This window comes from Hemitrygon akajei, chromosome 10 (assembly GCF_048418815.1).
Source record: "Hemitrygon akajei chromosome 10, sHemAka1.3, whole genome shotgun sequence".
In the NCBI taxonomy this organism is placed as follows: domain Eukaryota; kingdom Metazoa; phylum Chordata; class Chondrichthyes; order Myliobatiformes; family Dasyatidae; genus Hemitrygon; species Hemitrygon akajei.
In genome coordinates, this window is record NC_133133.1 from 55,883,031 (window position 1) to 55,902,153 (window position 19,123).

Below are 19,123 nucleotides of genomic sequence, written 5' to 3' on the forward strand. Positions count from 1 at the left end.
CAGGGTCAGGAAGAAGAACTAGTGACTAAACTGCTAGGCTAAAGGCACTGGGAAATAGGGTGCAGTTTCCAAGTTGCAGTTTGTGGTATTGTTAAACTCCCCAGTATTTCAAATATCTTTATTTCTTCTGCCATTATGAACATTCCTTTCCACAGGTAGCTGCATTTTTCTGTTCTGAGTTCTCTCTGGGACTTAAATTTTTTTTTCTCTCTTGAGGGAGCAATATCATTTGTTCCATTCACAGAGGAAATGATTAAGATCTCGTAGCGTTTCATGAATAGAAACTTGTAAATGCAATGCCGCATAAAATAGACAGCAGAGAGGTGTGGAGTGGTTATTACTACCTTAAATTCTACCACTGTAATTAAGCTTTCATGGATGCTTTGAGTCAAAACTTGTCTATGGCTGTGGTTCAGACTGTGGTCGCACAATTATTAATGGGAGTGTGAAACAAATGTTTCTCAGAAACTCCAATTGAGTACAATCAAGAGAAAAATTGGATCACCCACATATTTAGAATAAATACTGAGCAATTCTCAGAGCACAACGATCAGTTTACTAAAATGTCATCTTAGAGTGTTTTTTAAAGACAAAACAGACTGATCACTGTAAAGATATGCACTAGACTTTCATATGTATACATGATTAATCATTGCTGATAGTGGTACAACTTTCTCACAGATGTCCTTGAACACTCCAGCTAGTTGGTTTTCAGTACCTGCCAGGTAAACCACTGGGTTCACTCCCTTGAAGGAGACAGAGATCACAGGCCAGGTGCTGTGGGGATTCACACAGGTGTAGTTTTATTCTCCCTTTCAAAGTGAGCATAAGAGGCAATTAGCTCATCAGGGAGTAAAGTATCACAGCCATTTAGGCTGTTAGGTTTCATATTATTATAAGTAATGGTATGCAGACCCTGCCCCAGCTGTCATACTTCCAAATGTGTCTCTAACTTCAGATGGATTTTCTTTTCACTCCATAAGGCGACCTATAATATATTTTTCGCAATGTGTTTCACAATGGAATAGTTATGCTCCTATTCAATTGATTTTGATTTAAAATGTTGAAAGAACAATTTACATTTATTTAGCATCTTCGACAAGCTTAACCATTGCTAAACTCCTCCTCTATTAACTTCCTGAAGTTAACCAATGATCTTCCTGTCAAACAACATAGAAGGATGGTGAGGTTAAAAGTGTGGTTGAAAGGGGTTGGGGCAGGATGTTGGGTTTAGGGTGAAGGATCTTCCTGACAATATAAACTAAAATGTGTGGAAAATGAAATCCTAAGTTATCAAATTAGCTGGAAGCAATTTAAATCCAGAATTCCTAAACATCTCTGAGGTAACTTCTTCTGAAATTTTTAATATGAAAGTATGGCCTCCCACCACACATCAGCTCATGTCATATAACCATATAACCATATATCAATTACAGCATGGAAACAGGCCATCTTGGCCCTTCTAGTCTGTGCCGAACGCTTACTCTCACTATTCACTATTTATACTTGTTTCACAAAGTTACTCCAGAAGGAAAAATGTATGCTGTTTTCTGTTGGTGTTGAAGCAAGAACAGTATGCAGGCAGTGCAATTCAAAGTTTAAGGAGTCCCTTTGAATTATTTAGGTAAAGGTGAATATTTGTGTTCGAAAGGGACTGCTTTAAATCACAGACCAGCAAGAGAAAGTTTTGGGTATCTGTTATCTCTTTAGGAACATGTTCATTAGGTCATAAAGAAATAATGTGATTTCTAATCTTCTCCTAATATAAGTCAGGTTTTGTGTTGCTTAGTGAAAATGCAACTTGAAAGGAAAGTAAGTCACATACTGTTGACCCATGCTGATACCCAGACTTTGAGAGTTAAAAGCTACCACATGGCTTAGTAATTGAGTTGAGTAAACAAGAGGAAGAGAGAAACTGTCAAGTAAGCTGAATTCAAATTAAGCAATGGTGGCTGAAGACTTAAATTCTATTAAAAAGACAAGCATTACCAACTATTAGATTGTTTTAGAAAATCATCGAATTCACTAATACCCTGCAAAGACAGGTTTAGACAGCAAAATCAAACTGCTGAGAAAGCCTAAAAAAAAGCAAAATGCTAAAACACTTCTCAGGCAGTTTCTGTGGAAAAAAAACATCTCCCAACAGTAGCCAGGATGTGGCGTAAAACACCAAACCAGGAAATAAAAAGGCATGTAAAAAGGATAAAGTTACGATGAACATGGGGGATTTCAATATGTAGGTAGATTGGGAATATCATTTTGGTGCTGGATCCCAAGAGAAGGAGTTTGTAGAATGCCTACGAGATGGGCTTTTAGAGCAGCTTATAGTTGAACCCACAATGGAAAAACCAATTCTAAATCCAGTGTTGCGATTTGATTATGGAGTAAAGGAACTCTTGGGAGTGAGTGATCATAATATGATAGAATTCACCCTGCAGTTTGAGAGGGAGAATCTAAAATTAAATGTATTGTTAATACTGTTGAGTAAAGTAACTGCATTGAACGAGGAGCTGGCAAAATTTGTTTGCAAGATCAAAGTTCAAAGTAAATTTACTATCAAAATATATGTTACCATATACTCTACTACACTGAGATTAATTTTCTTGTAGGCATTCACAGCTGAACTACAAAAAAACACAATAGAATCAATGAATAACCATGTACAACAGAGACGGCCAAACAACCAGTGTGTAAAAGACAACAAACTGTGGAAATAGAAAAAAGGGGAAAGAAAAATAAATAAATAAATAAATATCAAGAACATGAATTGAAGAGTTTTTGAAAGTATGTCTATAGTTTGTGGGATCAGTTCAGTGCTAGAGTGAGTGAAACTGAGTGAAGTTATCTACACAGGTTCAGGAGCAAGAGATGGTGAGCGGTAATAAATGTCCCTGAACCTGGTGGTACAGGACCTGAGGCTTCAGTACCTCCTTATTGATGGCAGTAGTGGGAAGAAAGGATGACCTGGATACAAGGACGTAACGCTGAGGCTTTAAAAGGCATCGGTCAGACTGAACTTGGAGTACTGTAAGCCATTTTGGGAACTGCTCACAATTCTTCAAAGAAATTGAAGTATTGTGAGCAGCTTTGGGCCCTTTATCAAAGAAAGAATGTGCAGGCATTGGAGAGCATCCAGAGGAGGTTCACGAGAGCAATCCCAGGACTGAAATGGTCAATGCATATGGAACATTTGATAGTTTTGTGTCTGTACTTGCTGGAGTTTAGGAGAATGAGGGGGGGGGGGGTCTCAATGGATCCTACCTAATATTGAAAGGACAGAGTGGACATGGAGAGGATTCATCCAATAGTCAGAGAATCAAGGACAAGTGGGTTCATTATGGAATGGTTCCACAGGGCTGGAAAATTGCATTGCCACTCCACTCTTTAAGAAGGGAGTGAAGCAAAAGTCTGGATATGGCTTCAAAATAGAAGGCGTCCCGTTAGCTGAGGAGGAATTTGCTTTTCCAGGTGGTGTTGAATCAGTGGAATTCATTGCCACAGATGGATGTGGTAGCCAAATCTTTGAGTGTAATTAAAGTGGAGATTTTCAGGTTCCTGATTAGTAAGGATGTCAAAGGTTATGGTGGGAGGGAAGACACGAAAAGAGGAAAGAGAGAGATAATAAATCAGCCATGATTGAATGACAGAGTAGACTCAATGGCCAAAATGTCCTGATTCCGCTCCTTTGTCTTATGGCTTTAAGATCTTCAAAGAAATACTGTGAAGACTCTTTATTTTTGACATGCTAAATGTTTCTAGCATTTTCTATTTTTATTTCTGGGCCAACATATACTCCAGATACAGCAATATAATATGTATGACCCTGACCTGGCCTGGCAAGATAATTCATTAAAGGACTAAATAAGAGGCTGCAATAAATATTACTTTTGCCCCTAAGCTGAAATATGAACAAATCAGGCAAAGGAGAATAATCTGAAGTGTGCTGTTCTATCAACATTTTCTGTAAGTATGAAGTATTTTTATTTGTTTGTACAAGCAGCAAAGATCTGCTCTGACTCCTGAATCTGCTTCTATTCAGTACACTTTAAACAATTTCCTTCTTGTTTTCTTTTTGAAGCAACGCATTAAAGAAGTAGGCGTATACTTAAAACCACTGAGAAAAAAAGTGTCATAGAAATTACATCAGGAAGTCTTAACCCATGAGCTAAACTACAAAGCAAAGCTTGCGTAGTTCCCTCAATGGAATTTCCATTGACAGAGGAATTAAAAAGGGGTTCTCAATGAACTTTCAGTGAGAGAGCAGAACAGAACAACACAGAGCAGGTAAGAGCCTATGAAATTATAACTCAAATCACCATTCACAAGCTAGTCATTTCTTAACTCCTTGTAAATTATTATCGAGTAGCTTCCCAGCTGAGAACTTTATCTTATGCACAGCAGTCGATAAACATACCTTCCCCTGGAATTTGTCACGTTAAACTTTTATGGTGAAACCTCTAGGAATTTAGGGGAGATTGAAGAATTTGGTTGTCCCACATCATGGTTACTAGGGTCCATTTGTTGCATTTCGAAAGTTTAATATAAACATCAAAGTTTGTGTAAACTAATGTGTTGCAGATGTATATGGGATAGTGGTGTGATGCGGAAGGTACAGGCAGAAAATTTGCAGTTGATAGAGGCAGAGACCATGTAAGCAAAAATCTACAAGATTGTGGTATGCTTTAGCAATGAGTAATTGTAAGCAGTATGTCTGAATAGACAGCAATACCAGGCGATATGTTGTAGTTACATCAAATGCTAATCAATGTGGTCATATAAACAATGCAAGTGCATGTTGGAGGTTTAGTTTAACATTAATCTTACCTCTCCCTCTTAACTAGATGATATTAAACTTCTGGAGTATTGCTGGAGCTGTCTAGTGGAGGAGATATAGTATCATCACACTGCTGATGTACAGCTTGAAGGTCGTCTGAAAATTTTGAAAGGTCAGTAGGTGAGTCGCTCTCCATAAAATATCCAGACATTTTGAAGGAACTGTATTTATGTGGTTGTCCAGATAGGTTTCTGAGTAGTGACTGTCTTCAGGAAATTTATAGTGAGGAAATTCTATCAGTAGAAAAACCATTGAACACCGAGGAAATAAAACTGAAAGCTCTGTAATCCACACATGAATGTCACTCATGACTTGCTAATGTAAATTATTTGTTGAAGAGTTGTGAGTAGAAATTAATTTTCCACAGCCATCAGCAAACATTGATCTTAATTCTGTGGGAAATTAATTGATAAAGCAGATAGAGATTTCTGATATAACTCATACTCTGCTCTGGGGAAATCTTGCAGTAATATACTTAGACTGAGGTGAGTGAGCTTTGACTCCCACGGCATCTTGCCACTCAGTGCTGTAGTTTACCACAGCCAGTGGAGGATTTTCAACCTGACGTGCACCGAGTTCAATTCAATCAGGTCTCCTTGACCTACACGTGGACGAGTGCTGTCTGGACAATTACTCCTGGCTCTGAAATTTGCCTCTTTTGTCCAGGTTTGGACTGGTGTAGTAATGAGATCGGGAGCTGAATGATACTGACGGAAGGCTTAAGCGTGCAGCTTAATAGAAGAAATATTTGACAAAACTGCGAAACCCCTTTCTATCATTTTGCTTTCTTCTCCCTGCCATTATTTTTTTGAATGGTCCATAACACTACCTCACTAGTCCTCTTTTGTATTATATATTCATTTACTTTGATTGTAACTTATAGTTATCGTTTTATGTCTTGCACTGTACTGCTGCCACAAAACAACACGTTTCACAACGCATCTGTGATAATAAACGGATTCTGATTCTGTTTGTTATGGTTGAGATTAGTATGATTGGCCAGTCTGCGCTTGTGTGAACCGGTCATGTCTGGGCAAGTTGAATTGACTTTATTTCTTACACCCTTCACATACATGAGGAGTAAAAATCTTTATGTTACGTCTCCGTCTAAATGTGCAACGTGCAATTTATAGTAACTTATAATAAATAGCATGAACAACAGGACAGTCAATATAACATAGAAATACAGTTGTGTCAGCATGAATTAATCAGTCTGATGGCCTGGTGGAAGAAGCTGTCCTGGAGTCTGTTGGTCCTGGCTTTTATGCTGCTGTACTGTTTCCTGGATGGTAGCAGCTGGAACAGTTTGTGGTTGGGGTGACTCGAGTCTCCAATGAGCAGTTCAATATCAATGTTTCAGTCTGGTCCATCAAAAGAGCAAAATACTGCAGATATTGGAGAGTAGAAGTAAAAATAAAGAATGCTGGAGGTATAAAGCAGATCCAGCAACTTCAAATGAAAAGAGAAACAGACTGACCATTTCAGGTTGTTGATAGATCATTCATCTGAACATTCACTAACCCTGCTTCTCTCAGCATTAACGCTACCTGATCTACTATGTCCAACATATATCAGAAGGATAACTATTTCAGAAGCTCAAATCTTCACCCCCACTGCCAAAAAGCTTTAGGAGACAGAACCTCTGTTCTCTCAGTCATTTCCTGACAGCAAATCGAGTGAACCAAACTAGCCGCTCTCACTCCTGCGAGCAGGTCTCCTTGGAGCGTAAAGTTTCACAGTTCACTAGCTGGTGAGGCTTGAGGCAGAATCGGGAATGTCTCACGGGTTAACCGTACAGTGCGGAGATATTTCTTTTTCCGCTGAGCAGTACTACATAGTGCACTCCATTTACATGCTCCTGATACTGGCTAGTCAAGAGCAGTTAACTTGCAAATCCTTTGCCTTTCCAATCCATTGCTCTTCCCCACCCCCTTCCAGCCCCAGCATTAGGGATCAGAATCTTTTTTGCCATCTAGATCTGAATGCAATATCCAAAATGTAGTTCTGCTCAATGCAATGTCTAATATTCTGTTGTTTTGACACTTTGCAGTCTTTGTTGATTACTGCTCCACATTAGGTGGATTTGCTTATATCAGATCATTCAATACTCCCATCTCTTTTTCATTTTCTGCCTTGGCTTTTTAACCTGAGTTGGTTCTATAACAGATTTTGTTTACAATATTAATATTCTTTATTGCTCCTCTGTGTGGTACAATGCATTAAATTGCTAGCTAGATTACATGTTGTCCAATAGTTTATAACTTCTGAGCTGCTTGTTTGAATTCTACTTCCCTTTCGGTTTCTTATTTTCTGCAAATGTGCACTGAGGTTTTGAATTTGAATCATTGATATCAATAGGAAATCCACTGGAGTCCCATCAGTTAACACTGATGCACTATATATGAATTAGCTGCAGCACACTCATCCCAAGATAATTCGTCTAATGAAAATCCATTGTAGCTCAGATCTAATTCAATTATTTAACTTAAATTTAAACTGACCTTTAACTTGAGTCAATAAAATTCCCTGTCAGATGCTGCACAGACATTGAGTAAACCACGTGGTCGAATTTATTATTTGAGCTGTCACTTCCTCAAAAATTTTAAGAAAGTTCAAGAAACACAATTTTCCCTTCGGAAAGATTTGTTCTCATTTCCTTGAAGAGGGGCAGCAAATTGATTCAATAATAAATTCCAATTCAATTTCACATAATACTGTATAAACTCCGGCTTTATTGCTCACTTCTCCTAGTCTGTTTGTATTTTATCTATTTCTTGTTTGTGGATATTCTTTACGTTCCCCACACCCAGTAGTTTGTATTTTGATGCATCAAGGTAAAAATCTATTGAAGCCATTTCCTGCTGCAATGTTCCTGCATTGGCAGCTGATTGTCAATAAGCTTGTGGGTATTGAACAAGTCTTTGAAGCGCACAGTGGCCACCACAAGTTTGTTAACCACAATTATTCAGCTGAATATTAGGCTGATGAAGAAGAAGTTCGAGAAATGCAATTAAACTGTCTCACTGTGAGAACAATTGATTTCTTTGTTATTTCTAAATCAAAACTTGGAGAGGTTTGGTAGAACTTGTCAGGGCTCAGGGTGGTAGAACTTGTCAGGGCTCAGGGTGGTAGAACTTGTCAGGATGGAAATGAGGATTTTACTCTCAGTCTGACCCAGAAAGCTAATTTGGTGGCAACTTGTTTGATTCTGGATGTACAGTATTTTAATTCAACTGGAAGTCGAGAAATATATGTAACTAACCCCCAAAAATATATGTAACTAACCCCCCAATACTGAAATCATGGACTCCAGCAAATCCCCAAGGCTTAAGGCTAAAGCGTGCTGTCCTGGGGTTAGAGGACTGTGTGTGTGTGTGGATGGGAGGGAGGGAGGGAGGGAGGGAGGAATTGGACTTGTTTTGCTGCTGTTGCTTTGTTGTTTGGCTCTGCTTTATTGTCGTCTGCGTCGTTCTGCAGAGCATTTCACACATGCTATGTTGGTGCCAGAACGTGCACATCTTTGGCTATGCTGGTTGTTAATGCAAATGGCGCATTTTGCTGTGTGCTTCGATGTTGATGTGATAAATAAATCTGAAAATGAATCTGAAACATAAAGTTCCCTAATAGTTTAGATGATCAGCTTTTAATCTTTTACTCACTTGGTTCCTCTTTATAATCAGAACAGATCAGAATATCACTGGTATATGTTATGAAATATGTTGTTTTGTAGCAGCTATACATTGCATTGTCCAATATAAAACATATAAATTACAATGAGAAATATATATACATTAAAATTAAATTAAGTAAGTAGTGCAACAAGAGCAAAAAGTGAGGTAGTGTACATGGGTTCAATGTCCATTCAGAAATCTGATGGCAGTGGGGAAGAAGCTGTTACTAAAATACTGAGTGTGTGTCTTCAGGCTCCTGTACCTTCTCCTTGATGAAAGCAATGAGAAGGGGGCATGTCCTGAGTGATGGGGTCCTTAATGACAGATGCTGCCTTTTTTGAGGCATCATCTTTTGAAGACGTCCTGGATGTTGGGGAAACTAGTGCCCAAGATGGAGCTGGCTAGGTTTGCAACTTCCTGTAGCTTTTTCTGATCCTGTGCAGTGGCCCCTCCATGCTGGACTGTAATGCAATAAGTTTGAATGCTCTCCACAACACATGTATAGAAATTTTTAAGAGTCTTCGGTGACATACCAAATCTCCTCAAACTCCTAATGAAATACAGCCACTGTTGTGGCTTCTTTGTAATTGCCTCAACATGTTGGACCCAGGATAGATTTTCAGAGATGTTGACACCCAGGAACTTGAAACTGCTCACTCTTTCCACACCTGATCCCTCGGTGAGGACTAGTGTGTGTTCCCTCGACTCCACCTTCCTGAAACCCACAATCAACTCCTTGGTCTTACTGATGTTGAGTGCAAGGTTGTTGTTTTGATGCCACTGAACCAGCTGATCTACCTCACTCCTCTACGCCTTCTCATCACCACCTGAAATCCTGCCAGTTTATCGATGGTGCTTGAGCTGTGCCTAGCCACACAATCATGAGCATAAAGAGGGTAGAACAGTGGGCATGCATGCATCCTTGATGTGTGGCAGTGCTTGTCTTTTAAAATCTGAAGAATAAAGTTAGATTATTGCAATATGAATTAAACGCTCAATATGTTCAATTAATGAAAAACCTGTCTAACAGAGGTTGGAAACAGTTGGTACATGTAGAATAACACAGGAAAGCCTGACTCAAAGTGTCTCACACCTGGCATGAAAAAATAGGCCTGTTTCAAAAGAGTTAATTGTTAATTTACAGATTATTTTCACTTATGCATTGAATCTAATGTTCTTCCGTGTTTTTTTTTGCCTATGATTTAGATTACAACTATGGCTAATTTGTCATCTTTGGCATCATTACTTGACAATATTACCCAGACTTCAATAACTTCTAGTACACCAGAGCCTACCTGTATAATTGAAGATGGCTTCCTCTCAACCGTGCTGCCTGTTTTCTACTCCATTATCTGTGTGATAGGGCTGGCGAGCAACGTAATGGCCTTGTGGGTGTTTTACTTCAATCAGAAGAAGGCAACATCGATCTCCATTTACATGAAGCACCTGGCCCTGGCTGACCTCCTGCTGTTGCTCTGCCTTCCATTCAGGATCGCCTACCACATCGGAGAATATGCCTGGATGGCCAAGTGCTACTTCTGTAAGATCATTGGGGCATTCTTCTACATTAATATGTACGTCAGCATTGCATTCCTGGTGCTGATCAGCCTGGACCGCTATTTGAAGATCACAAAGCCTCTCCGCAAATTCAGACTCCACAGTGTGAAATGGAGTTCAGGCATATCCATGGCTCTGTGGGCATCCATCTTTCTGTTAATGCTTCCCTTTGTTGTGCTGAGCACCACAAAATCTAAAGACTCAAAGTGCTTCCACTACAAAAGGCAAAGTAAACTAGCCGGTTCAATGAACCTGGCAGCCGTCATATTCATCTTCCTCCTCTCTTTGCTTTTCCTCATATCTTATGCTAAGATTGCTGTCAAGCTCTACAAGATCTCCCAGGGGAAAAAGAAGGAAGAAATCCGGAAAGTGAGAACTAGAGCAATTTTGAAGACATTTATCGTTCTTGTGATCTACATTGTGTGCTTCATGCCATACCACATTGTTCGAATCCCGTACGTGCTCTCTCAGATGGATATAATTCCCAGCTGCCTCACAAAGAATTCCCTGCACATAGCCAATGAACTGGTACTGTGCCTCTCTGCTCTGAACAGTTGTCTTGATCCAATCATCTATTTCTTCCTCTCCAACTCCTTTCGTAGGACTATACTTAACACCTTTTATGGAAAATTCAACAAAACTTTCCCCAAAACCAATGGCACACTAAACAGTTTCAAATCCATCACAGAAATCTGAAGAGGTGTGATCCCTGAGTAAATGGGATAGAAATGGAATGCAAGGCCTTCATGGCAGCAAAATTGCAGCAACTATCTTGCTGGACCGTGGTACTTCCGGAAAGGATTAGCATCATCGCATTCCTATGGGCTGAAATGGCCATACTACAGAGAGCACAAGTTCCATTTATGAATGCATCTCATAAACAGCCTGGCAAATACATGAGGCAACTATATGGTCACAATAAGGAAAATAAGTGCAAGAGGATGAGTTCGGCTACAGTTATGTGAAGCCTGTTGAATACTGGAATTCATGGGAATGAAAATATCAACCATAGACTCCTCTGATGCAACTATACAACTACTTCCTCTGTGGCTTTCAAACAGGATATTAGAGTCTTTTTGCAAAGAAGATATATGATCTAAGTTATACTGAACTTATAGAGAGCACTTCAAGTGCTCCCCAGATAATTTCAATGCAGCATTATTACGTAAGGAAAAATAAGTACATTCAAGGCCAATTGTGCAACTTGTTCAACCTGAAAATTTCTACCTTCCCAAACTGCGTGGACACAAGAGAGTGTAGACTGTCTGGAGAAGGGCAGATGAACTTCCCAAACTTAAAATATGGATGAGTATTTCATTGTGAAAGTAATTGTTGTTCTGTGAGAATCAAACATCTGCACTAAATATTAAAAAAAATCTTTGGTCTTGCTGGTTTACATAGTTCATCATGGCGTTGAGAAGAAGGTTTTAAATTCATTTTCCTGTGCAATAAACCATTTTAAGGACAAAAATGTACTGGACAGTAGATGAGCTGACTTACTAACTTGATGTTTAAAGAACTGCTCTATTTTGGATATATAAGTCCCATTTTAGAAATAATTGTTTTCAATAGGACTGGTAAAATTTGAACCACTGGAATGATTAGACTGTAAATAAAGGCAATATGCAAAAGAAAAATTGTCTATAATAACCTATAACATGCTCACTGTGTTTATCAACACAGGTCAAAAAGATGATTTTGTATACATCAGCTTTACTCTAATAAAATGTTATTTTCCTAATCAGTGTGGTTTTGAACTTTAAAAAATATAGTGACTGAGACAATGTAATATTACTATAGTCTCCTATATTTATCTGAAAGGCTCCACACTGAAATGCACATGCAAAGCAAGAGTTCTAAGAAGGTAAACTTGTTGGAGGTAACTAAATGCCATTTAAAATGCTGAGATGGGAACTCCAAAAGGTTGTGGTATGTGGTGCCATTTCACTGAAGACAGCGGAAATGGCTGCGTGATATTCAATGTAAGACTCGTAGGGAGGAATGCGAGGAAACCCCATTAAAGCTCTGTGAGAGAGGGGAAAGGCTGAGAGTAGAAGTGTGAAAAAAGGGATGAGAGTGGTCAAGGAAGATGTTAATCATGGTGGAGGGGCTTCTCCATTGAGCAGCACATCTGCAAAAGGAAACTGTCAGAAAAGATGTCATTAAGTGAAAACCCTGTTGGAGTAGAATGGAATCTCTACAGAAAGACTGGGTGTGTGGGTGTATTTAGGATAGTTGTGGGAGTTAAAGAGCTTGGAATAGAGAACACATCACCATGGATAGAAGGGAATGACAATCTGGATACAGACAATGTGAAGAGAAGGGAGTTGAAATTTGAAAGTAAAGTAACACACTTTCCTTCCTACGCTTGTGCATTGGCTAGCGCATAGAAGACAGAGTGTAGTAGATTTATTCGAGCTGGAGGTCTGTAATTGGTGCTGTTCTACAGGGATTAGTATTGGGCCCTCTGCTGTTCGTGATGTATATAAACAACCTGGACGGAAATGTAGATGGGAGGGTTAGTAAGTTTGCAAGATTGGTGGAGTTGTGGCTAGTGTAGAAGACCAGCAATAGTGGTCTTATTAGCGTATACAGCGTGATACAGACAAGTTGCATATACAGGCAGTGAAGTTGCAGATGGAGTTTAACCCAGATAGATGTGAGGTGTTGCACCTTGGTAGGGCAAATGCAAAGAGACAGTACACTGTTAAGGGTAAAACCCTAACAGTGTTGCTGAGCAGAGAGATCTGGGGGTCCAAGTTCATAGCTCCTTGAAAGTGGCTACATAGGTCGATAGCAACACACACAATGCTGGAGGAAGATCTCAGCCCAAAACGTCCGCTGTTTACCTTTTTCCATGGATGCTGCCTGGTCTGCCGAGTTCCTCCAGCATCTTGTGTGTGTTTGCTTTGGATTTGCAACACCTGCAGATTTCCTCTTGTATATGCTACAAGTCAAGAGTGTGGTTAAGAAGGCTCATGGAGTCCTTGTTTTTATTAGTCAAGGCATTAAGTTCTAAAGCCAAGACATAATGCCGCAACTTTATAAAACTCTGGTCAGGCCACATCTGGAGAATTGCATACCGTTCTGGCTGCCCCTCTGTAGGAAGGATGTTGAGGCTTTGGAGAGGGTGTAGAAGAGGTTTACCAGGAGGCTGCCTGGTTTTCAGGGCACGTGCTATCATGAGAGGCTGAACAAACTTGGGTTGTTTTCTCTGGAGTGTTGGAGGCTGAGGAGAGATCTGATCGAGGCTTATAAGATCATGTGAGGCATATACGGAGTAGACAGTTTCCCAGGGTTGAAATGTCTAACACCAGAGGGCACGCATTGAGGGTGAAAGGGGGTAGGTTCAAAGGGGATGTGAGGGGTAAGTTTTTTACTCAGAGAGTGGCTGATGCCTGGAATGAGCTGCCTGGTATAATGGCAAAGGCAAATACATTAGCAGCTTTTAATAGATGTTTACATAGACACGTGAATATGAAGAAGATGGAGGGATATGGAGGTTGTGTAGGTAGAAGGGATTATATTTTGGGTTTTTAAAATTTAATTTTCAGCTGGTTCAGCACAACATTGTCAGCTGAAGGGCTTGTTCCTGTGCTGTACTGTTCTATGTTCTATTTCAAGTGTTTCATGGGATATTAGACTTTTTATATTTTCCTGATCTTATTGTGTTAGAGTTATTATCTAACTTGGTACAGAAATAGCTCAAGTCATTTTACTAAGGTTGGATAATGCCAGTAATCTTTTCTGGGCGATGCAGCTCTCAGCAAGAAAATGGCCCAGGCACCTGGTATGTCACAGAAACTGGAAATCAGAATCAGAATCGGGTTTACTATCACCGACCGGCATGTGACGTGAAATTCGTTAACTTAGCAGCTGCAGTTCAATGTAAATCCAGACACTGTAGAGTGACACCTAGAGCTCACAGTAAAAACAGAAGGTGCTGAAAACAGTCAGCAGATCAGGCAGCACATGTGGAAAGAGTAAAAGTTAATTTTTCAGATTAGAAACCTTTCTGATTACCTGAAATCAATGACCTGCCGAAGGGTTTTGGCCTGAAACATCGACTGTACTCTTTTCCATAGAAGCTGCTTGTGTCAAGGTCCCGACCGTTAATCCCTCATATTCTCCTAATTCCCTTTTCCCCATGTTCTCCTGAGCTCATTGGTTGTGGCACCTGATTATCATCTAAACCAGCAGCATAAAAACCCCAGATTTGCATCCACTCATCGCCAGGTCATTGTTTCAGCCAGTGTGATAATTCACGTTTCCAGCCGCTTAGGATTGTGTATACTAAGTTTTACTTCAGTACCGAGGTTTACCTGGGTAACTCTGTCTCTCCGTGTCAAGATAAGTATTATCTGCCATTTACCTTCCCTGTTTGCCGTTCAAATTCAGCAATGTTCCGTGGCAAGATAAGAATTGCCTGCTGCCTGTCTCCTGTTTGTCGTGCAGACCCGGCCACGCTCACGCCCTCGTCTGCATCTTAACTCTATCTGACTGTCCAGGTAGGCCTATTGTCTCTGCCCAGTCCTGCCCCACTGAACCACAATTCCAGTCTATCCTCTTTGGTTCATTGTGTTCCCACCCACATACACAGCTCTTCTTGGTAACTTTCAATCCCCCGGCCTTCACTGGCTCATTTTCACGGTGGATGTCCAGTCTCTACACACTTCTATTCCCCATCAAGAAGCCTGCTAGCTCTCCGCTAGTGTCCTTCTCAGTAAAAGAACCAACCAGTTCCCCTCCAAAATTACCCTCCTACATCTGGCAGAACTAGTCCTCACCCTCAACAGTTTTCCTTCGTCTCCTCCCACTTTCTCCAGAATCAAAGGGTAGCCATGGGCCCCAGCTATGTCTGCCTCCTCTTTGGCCACATAGAACAGTCCGCATTCCAAGCCTTCCCAGTAATACTTCCCAACTCTTCCTCCACTACATCGATAACTGCATTGGTGCTGCTCCATGCACCCATGCTGAGCTCATTAATTTCTAACTTCCACCCAGTCCTTAAATTCACTTGGTTTATTTCTGTCACCTCCCGCCCCTTCCTCGAATTCTTTTCCTCCATCCCTGGAGACAAACCATTGACTAACATCTTTTATAAACCTACCAATTCCACCAGTTATCTGGACTATACCTTTTCCCATTCCATCTCCTGTAAAAATGCTATTCCCTTTTCTCAGCTTCTTTGCCTGCACCACTTCTGATCTCGGGATACAGCTTTCCATTCCAGGACATCAGAGATGCCCTTTCTGTAAAGAACAGGGTTTCCCTTCCTCCACCATTGATGCTGCCCTCATCTGCATCGCCTCCATTTCCCACACATCCATGCTCACCCCATCTTCCTGCTGCCTGAACAGTGATAGGGTTTCTCTTATCCTTAAGATACCGCCACAAGAAACTCTGCATCCAACAGGTCATCCTTTGCAACTTCCGCCATATCCAAAGGGATCCTACCAACAAACATATCTTTACCTACCCTGCCCCAACGTTCCACAGGAATCACTCCCATTGGGTCCCCTCTTCTTTCCCTTTCTCCTATGGTCTGCTCTCCTCTCATATCAGATTCTTTCCTCTCCAGCCTTTTACCTTTCCTACCCAACTAGCTTCACCTATCACCTTCGATCTTTTCTTCTCCTCCCACCTTTCATTCTAGCATCTTCCCTCTTCCTTTCCAGTCCTGAAGAAGGGTCTGGGCCCAAAATATCAATGGAGGCATTGATCGTGTGGATAGTCCGAGGCCTTTTCCCAGGGCTGAAATGGTTGCCACAAGAGGACACATGTTTAAGGTGCTGGGGAGTAGGTACAGAGGAGATGTCAGGGGTAAGTTTTTACTCAGAGAGTGGTGAGTGCTTGGAATGGGCTGCCGGCAACGGTGGTGGAAGCAGATACGATAGGGTCTTTTAAGAGACTTTTGGATAGGTACATTGAGCTTAGAAAAATAGGGGGCTATGGGTAAGCCTAGTAATTTCTAAGACAGGGACATGTTCGGCACAACTTTGTGGGCTGAAGGGCCTGTATTGTGCTGTAGGTTTTCTATGTTTCTATATTTGTTCATTTCCTTGGATACCGCCTGACCTGCTGGGTTCTTCCAGTAGTTTGTGTGTGTTACAGTAAGATAAAGATCACAATAATGGAATATAAATAGCTTATATACCTGTACATTGATCGTATGTTCATAAAGTGATGCTTGTGTACATAAGGTGACTCTGACAGGAGATGATGAAGTATGGTGGTGGATTAGTAGATGCTGCTGTTGATCAGCCTTACTGCCTGGGGAAAGTAACTCCTCTCGAATTTGGCGGTCAGCAGTGGTGTCTGTTTTGAAAGCTTCTTCACACAAACTCCAGACACCTGAAATATGTTCCTTTTGTTAGTGTGGTGAACTACATATACCTGTCTGGACACACCCCCTGATGACTGCTCCTGTGGTTCCTCCCACAGACCCCTGTATAAAGGTGATGGAGGTCTGAGCCCAACCTCTCAGTCTCCAGGATGTAGTATGGTGGTCACTCACTGCTCGTTCCTTCTTCCAGTCAATAAAATCCGATACCTCGCTTTTACGTCTCAGAGTGAGTTATTGATGGTGCATCAGTTAGTGTTGAGGAATGCCTTCATGAATACACAACTAGCTAGAGTATTGCATGACTAAACAGACCAGTCCTGAACTGTTCATTAAGAGGCAGGGATATGCCTTTAACAATATGAGATGTCCACTAATGCCTTTCCTGATCTCATTCTGAAGTTTTCAATGACCACCAGTTAACAGGAACATTCATTGATTATCTTCTCCTGTGTAATTTCACGGGGACAGAATCAGATTGTCCCATGCCCAATGATTGGTTCCACTAGCCACCAAGTATAAATTGTGAATAGTTTTTTTTTCCTGAAGACTGGTCACCATTTGAATTAATATCTGCTATTTTCACATAATTCCAAAACCTTTGAATCCCTAACATCATTTCATTCATTATAAGCTAAAGTGAAACCATATTCAAGTTTGTTGGCGACACCACTGTCATAGGCCGAATCAAAGGTGGTGACGAATCAGCATTAAGAGGGGGATTGAAAATCTGGCTGAGTGGTCCACAACAACGTCTTACTCATTGTCAACAAGGTCAAGGAGATGGTTACTGACATCAGGAGGAAACCGGAGGTCCCTGAGTCAGTCCTCATCGGAGGATCAGAGGCGGAGAGGGTCAGCAACTTTAAAGTCCCTTTGAACTAAAGGGAATAACTTCACTTGCCCCATCACTGAAATACTCCCATAACCTATAGACCCATGTGTTCAATATTTATTGCTTATTTATTTATTATTATTATTTCCTTCTTTTTGTATTTGCAGTTTGTTGTCTTTTGCACACTGTTTGTGTGCCCAGTTGATGTGGTCTATCACTGGTACTATTATGGATTTATTGAGTGTGCCCATAAGAAAATGAACATCAGGTTGTTAATGGCAACATATATGTACTTTGATAATAAATTCACTTTGAACTTTGAAAGTAAGCCTTATCAAACATTTCTTTCCCCCGATCTGTTTCCACCTATCACCATCTGTCTCTGTTCCTATTCACAGCCTATCTGTAAAAATCCCATCAGAGCAAGCACCTGCTTAGCTAATGAACCCAACTCTTGCAGAGGCATAACCCCACTCACTGCGTGGGGCTTGATAAGGGCACACCATCACATGGGGGATGAGTGTAAATGCAGAAGTTACAGCAAAGCAGGGTTTAAATTATGTGCTGACAGAACAGAGCGCAGACACTTCGTATAGACTTTTCTATGTCTGGTAATTCAGTAAGGCAACAGTAAAGATGATAAGTTGACAGAGACAGTGCATAGACATAGTGCAGTTACCCAGGCTGAACATGGCCCTTGAAAGCCTAACAGCCTTTCTGTTCAAGACTGGGGACCAAGATCTCCAAGTGTAAGACAAGATAAAGATGAAAATAAAGGATTCCAGGGCAACATTTACCATTAGACAGTTGTTATACTAATTCTCAAGTATTATCCACCTTTAACACATAGGTTTAATTATTTCAGAACACCTGAAATATATATTTTGATTGGTACTTGAATATACAAAGGATTGGATTTAGAAGTACACAAGATATCTATTGGATCAATAGTTCCATACAACTTGTCAATTTCTGTATAAAAATGACATGTATTTGTTCAAACTTCAGAGCAGTTTGATGACGGGGGCCAAGCTGCTTTCCATGTGCACAAGTAGGTAAAGCGTGGTTGAGGAATGAATGTAAGCTGTCAGCGTCCAGTTGATCGGTGACGACAGGAACAAACTGCCATGTTTCCTTCACTTTCGCAAGAGCCTGCTGTGCGGAGTTCTGTGGAAGCAATGAAGAGAGAACTTTAGAATAATAATGTCCTCAATGATGCAGCAGCTCATGCTTTTTAAGCAGCTCTCACGCACAGTCTGCACAGATCTTGCTTAGCACAGGATTCCAAATGTAAAATATTATTTTACTGACTTTTAATTAATGTTATCCCAATTTTATAGAAGTCTGCAGAGGATCAAGTGAGTTAAGCTCCATACATAGATCACGCATAGTGCACCAAAAGAGGATGAAATTTAATTTCTGAACAATTACGTCATTGCTTTATAAATCACCAAATTCTCCTCCAAGCATTTAATTTTAATTTTCTATCAAGTTATCTCTTGTTCCATCCCCTGGCTTGAAGTATTATTATGGCTGCTGGTTTCCATTCTCCACAGTTACACATCAGAACGATTGTTATATTTTCAAACAGGAATGGAAATCCTTAATGCTTGCAATGAGTGTTTCATCAAATTAAATGCAAATTCTGGATGGATTTAATCTCTGTTTCCCATAGCAAACACATAAAAAATAAAGAATTTGAAAAGACCATATACAGCTCATTGAGTTCTCTTCTGAATTCGATAGTGTCCTGGATGGTAGTGAAAATCTATGCCAACCAACTGGTTGGAATATTCAAGGACATCTTCAGCTTCTCATTGTTACATTCTAAAGTTCCCACCTGCTTCAAAATGGCAGCAATCAGTTCCATGCCCTGTAAGAGC

At 40.5% G+C, this 19,123-nt stretch overlaps 1 protein-coding gene across 3 annotated transcripts; it reads left to right on the forward strand.

The window, feature by feature from the left end:
• The first annotated feature begins 4,172 nt into the window (after positions 1-4,172).
• gpr34l (G protein-coupled receptor 34 like) lies at positions 4,173-11,781 on the forward strand. Of its 3 annotated transcripts, none has more exons than XM_073057649.1 (3): positions 4,173-4,284; positions 4,842-4,954; positions 9,712-11,781. In XM_073057649.1, exon 3 carries the CDS (start codon positions 9,721-9,723, stop codon positions 10,756-10,758), a length of 1,038 nt encoding a protein of 345 aa, XP_072913750.1. In that variant the 5' UTR covers positions 4,173-4,284; positions 4,842-4,954; positions 9,712-9,720; the 3' UTR covers positions 10,759-11,781. The 3 variants fall into 3 exon arrangements, with proteins under 3 accessions (XP_072913750.1, XP_072913752.1, XP_072913753.1); XM_073057651.1 differs by having other exon boundaries at positions 4,842-4,946; XM_073057652.1 differs by lacking the exon at positions 4,842-4,954.
• Positions 11,782-19,123: the final 7,342 nt, after the last annotated feature.

Coding starts and splice junctions, on each gene's coding strand:
- gpr34l (XM_073057649.1), top strand. CDS start 9,721: ATGGCTAATTTGTCATCTTTGGCATCATTACTTGACAATATTACCCAG.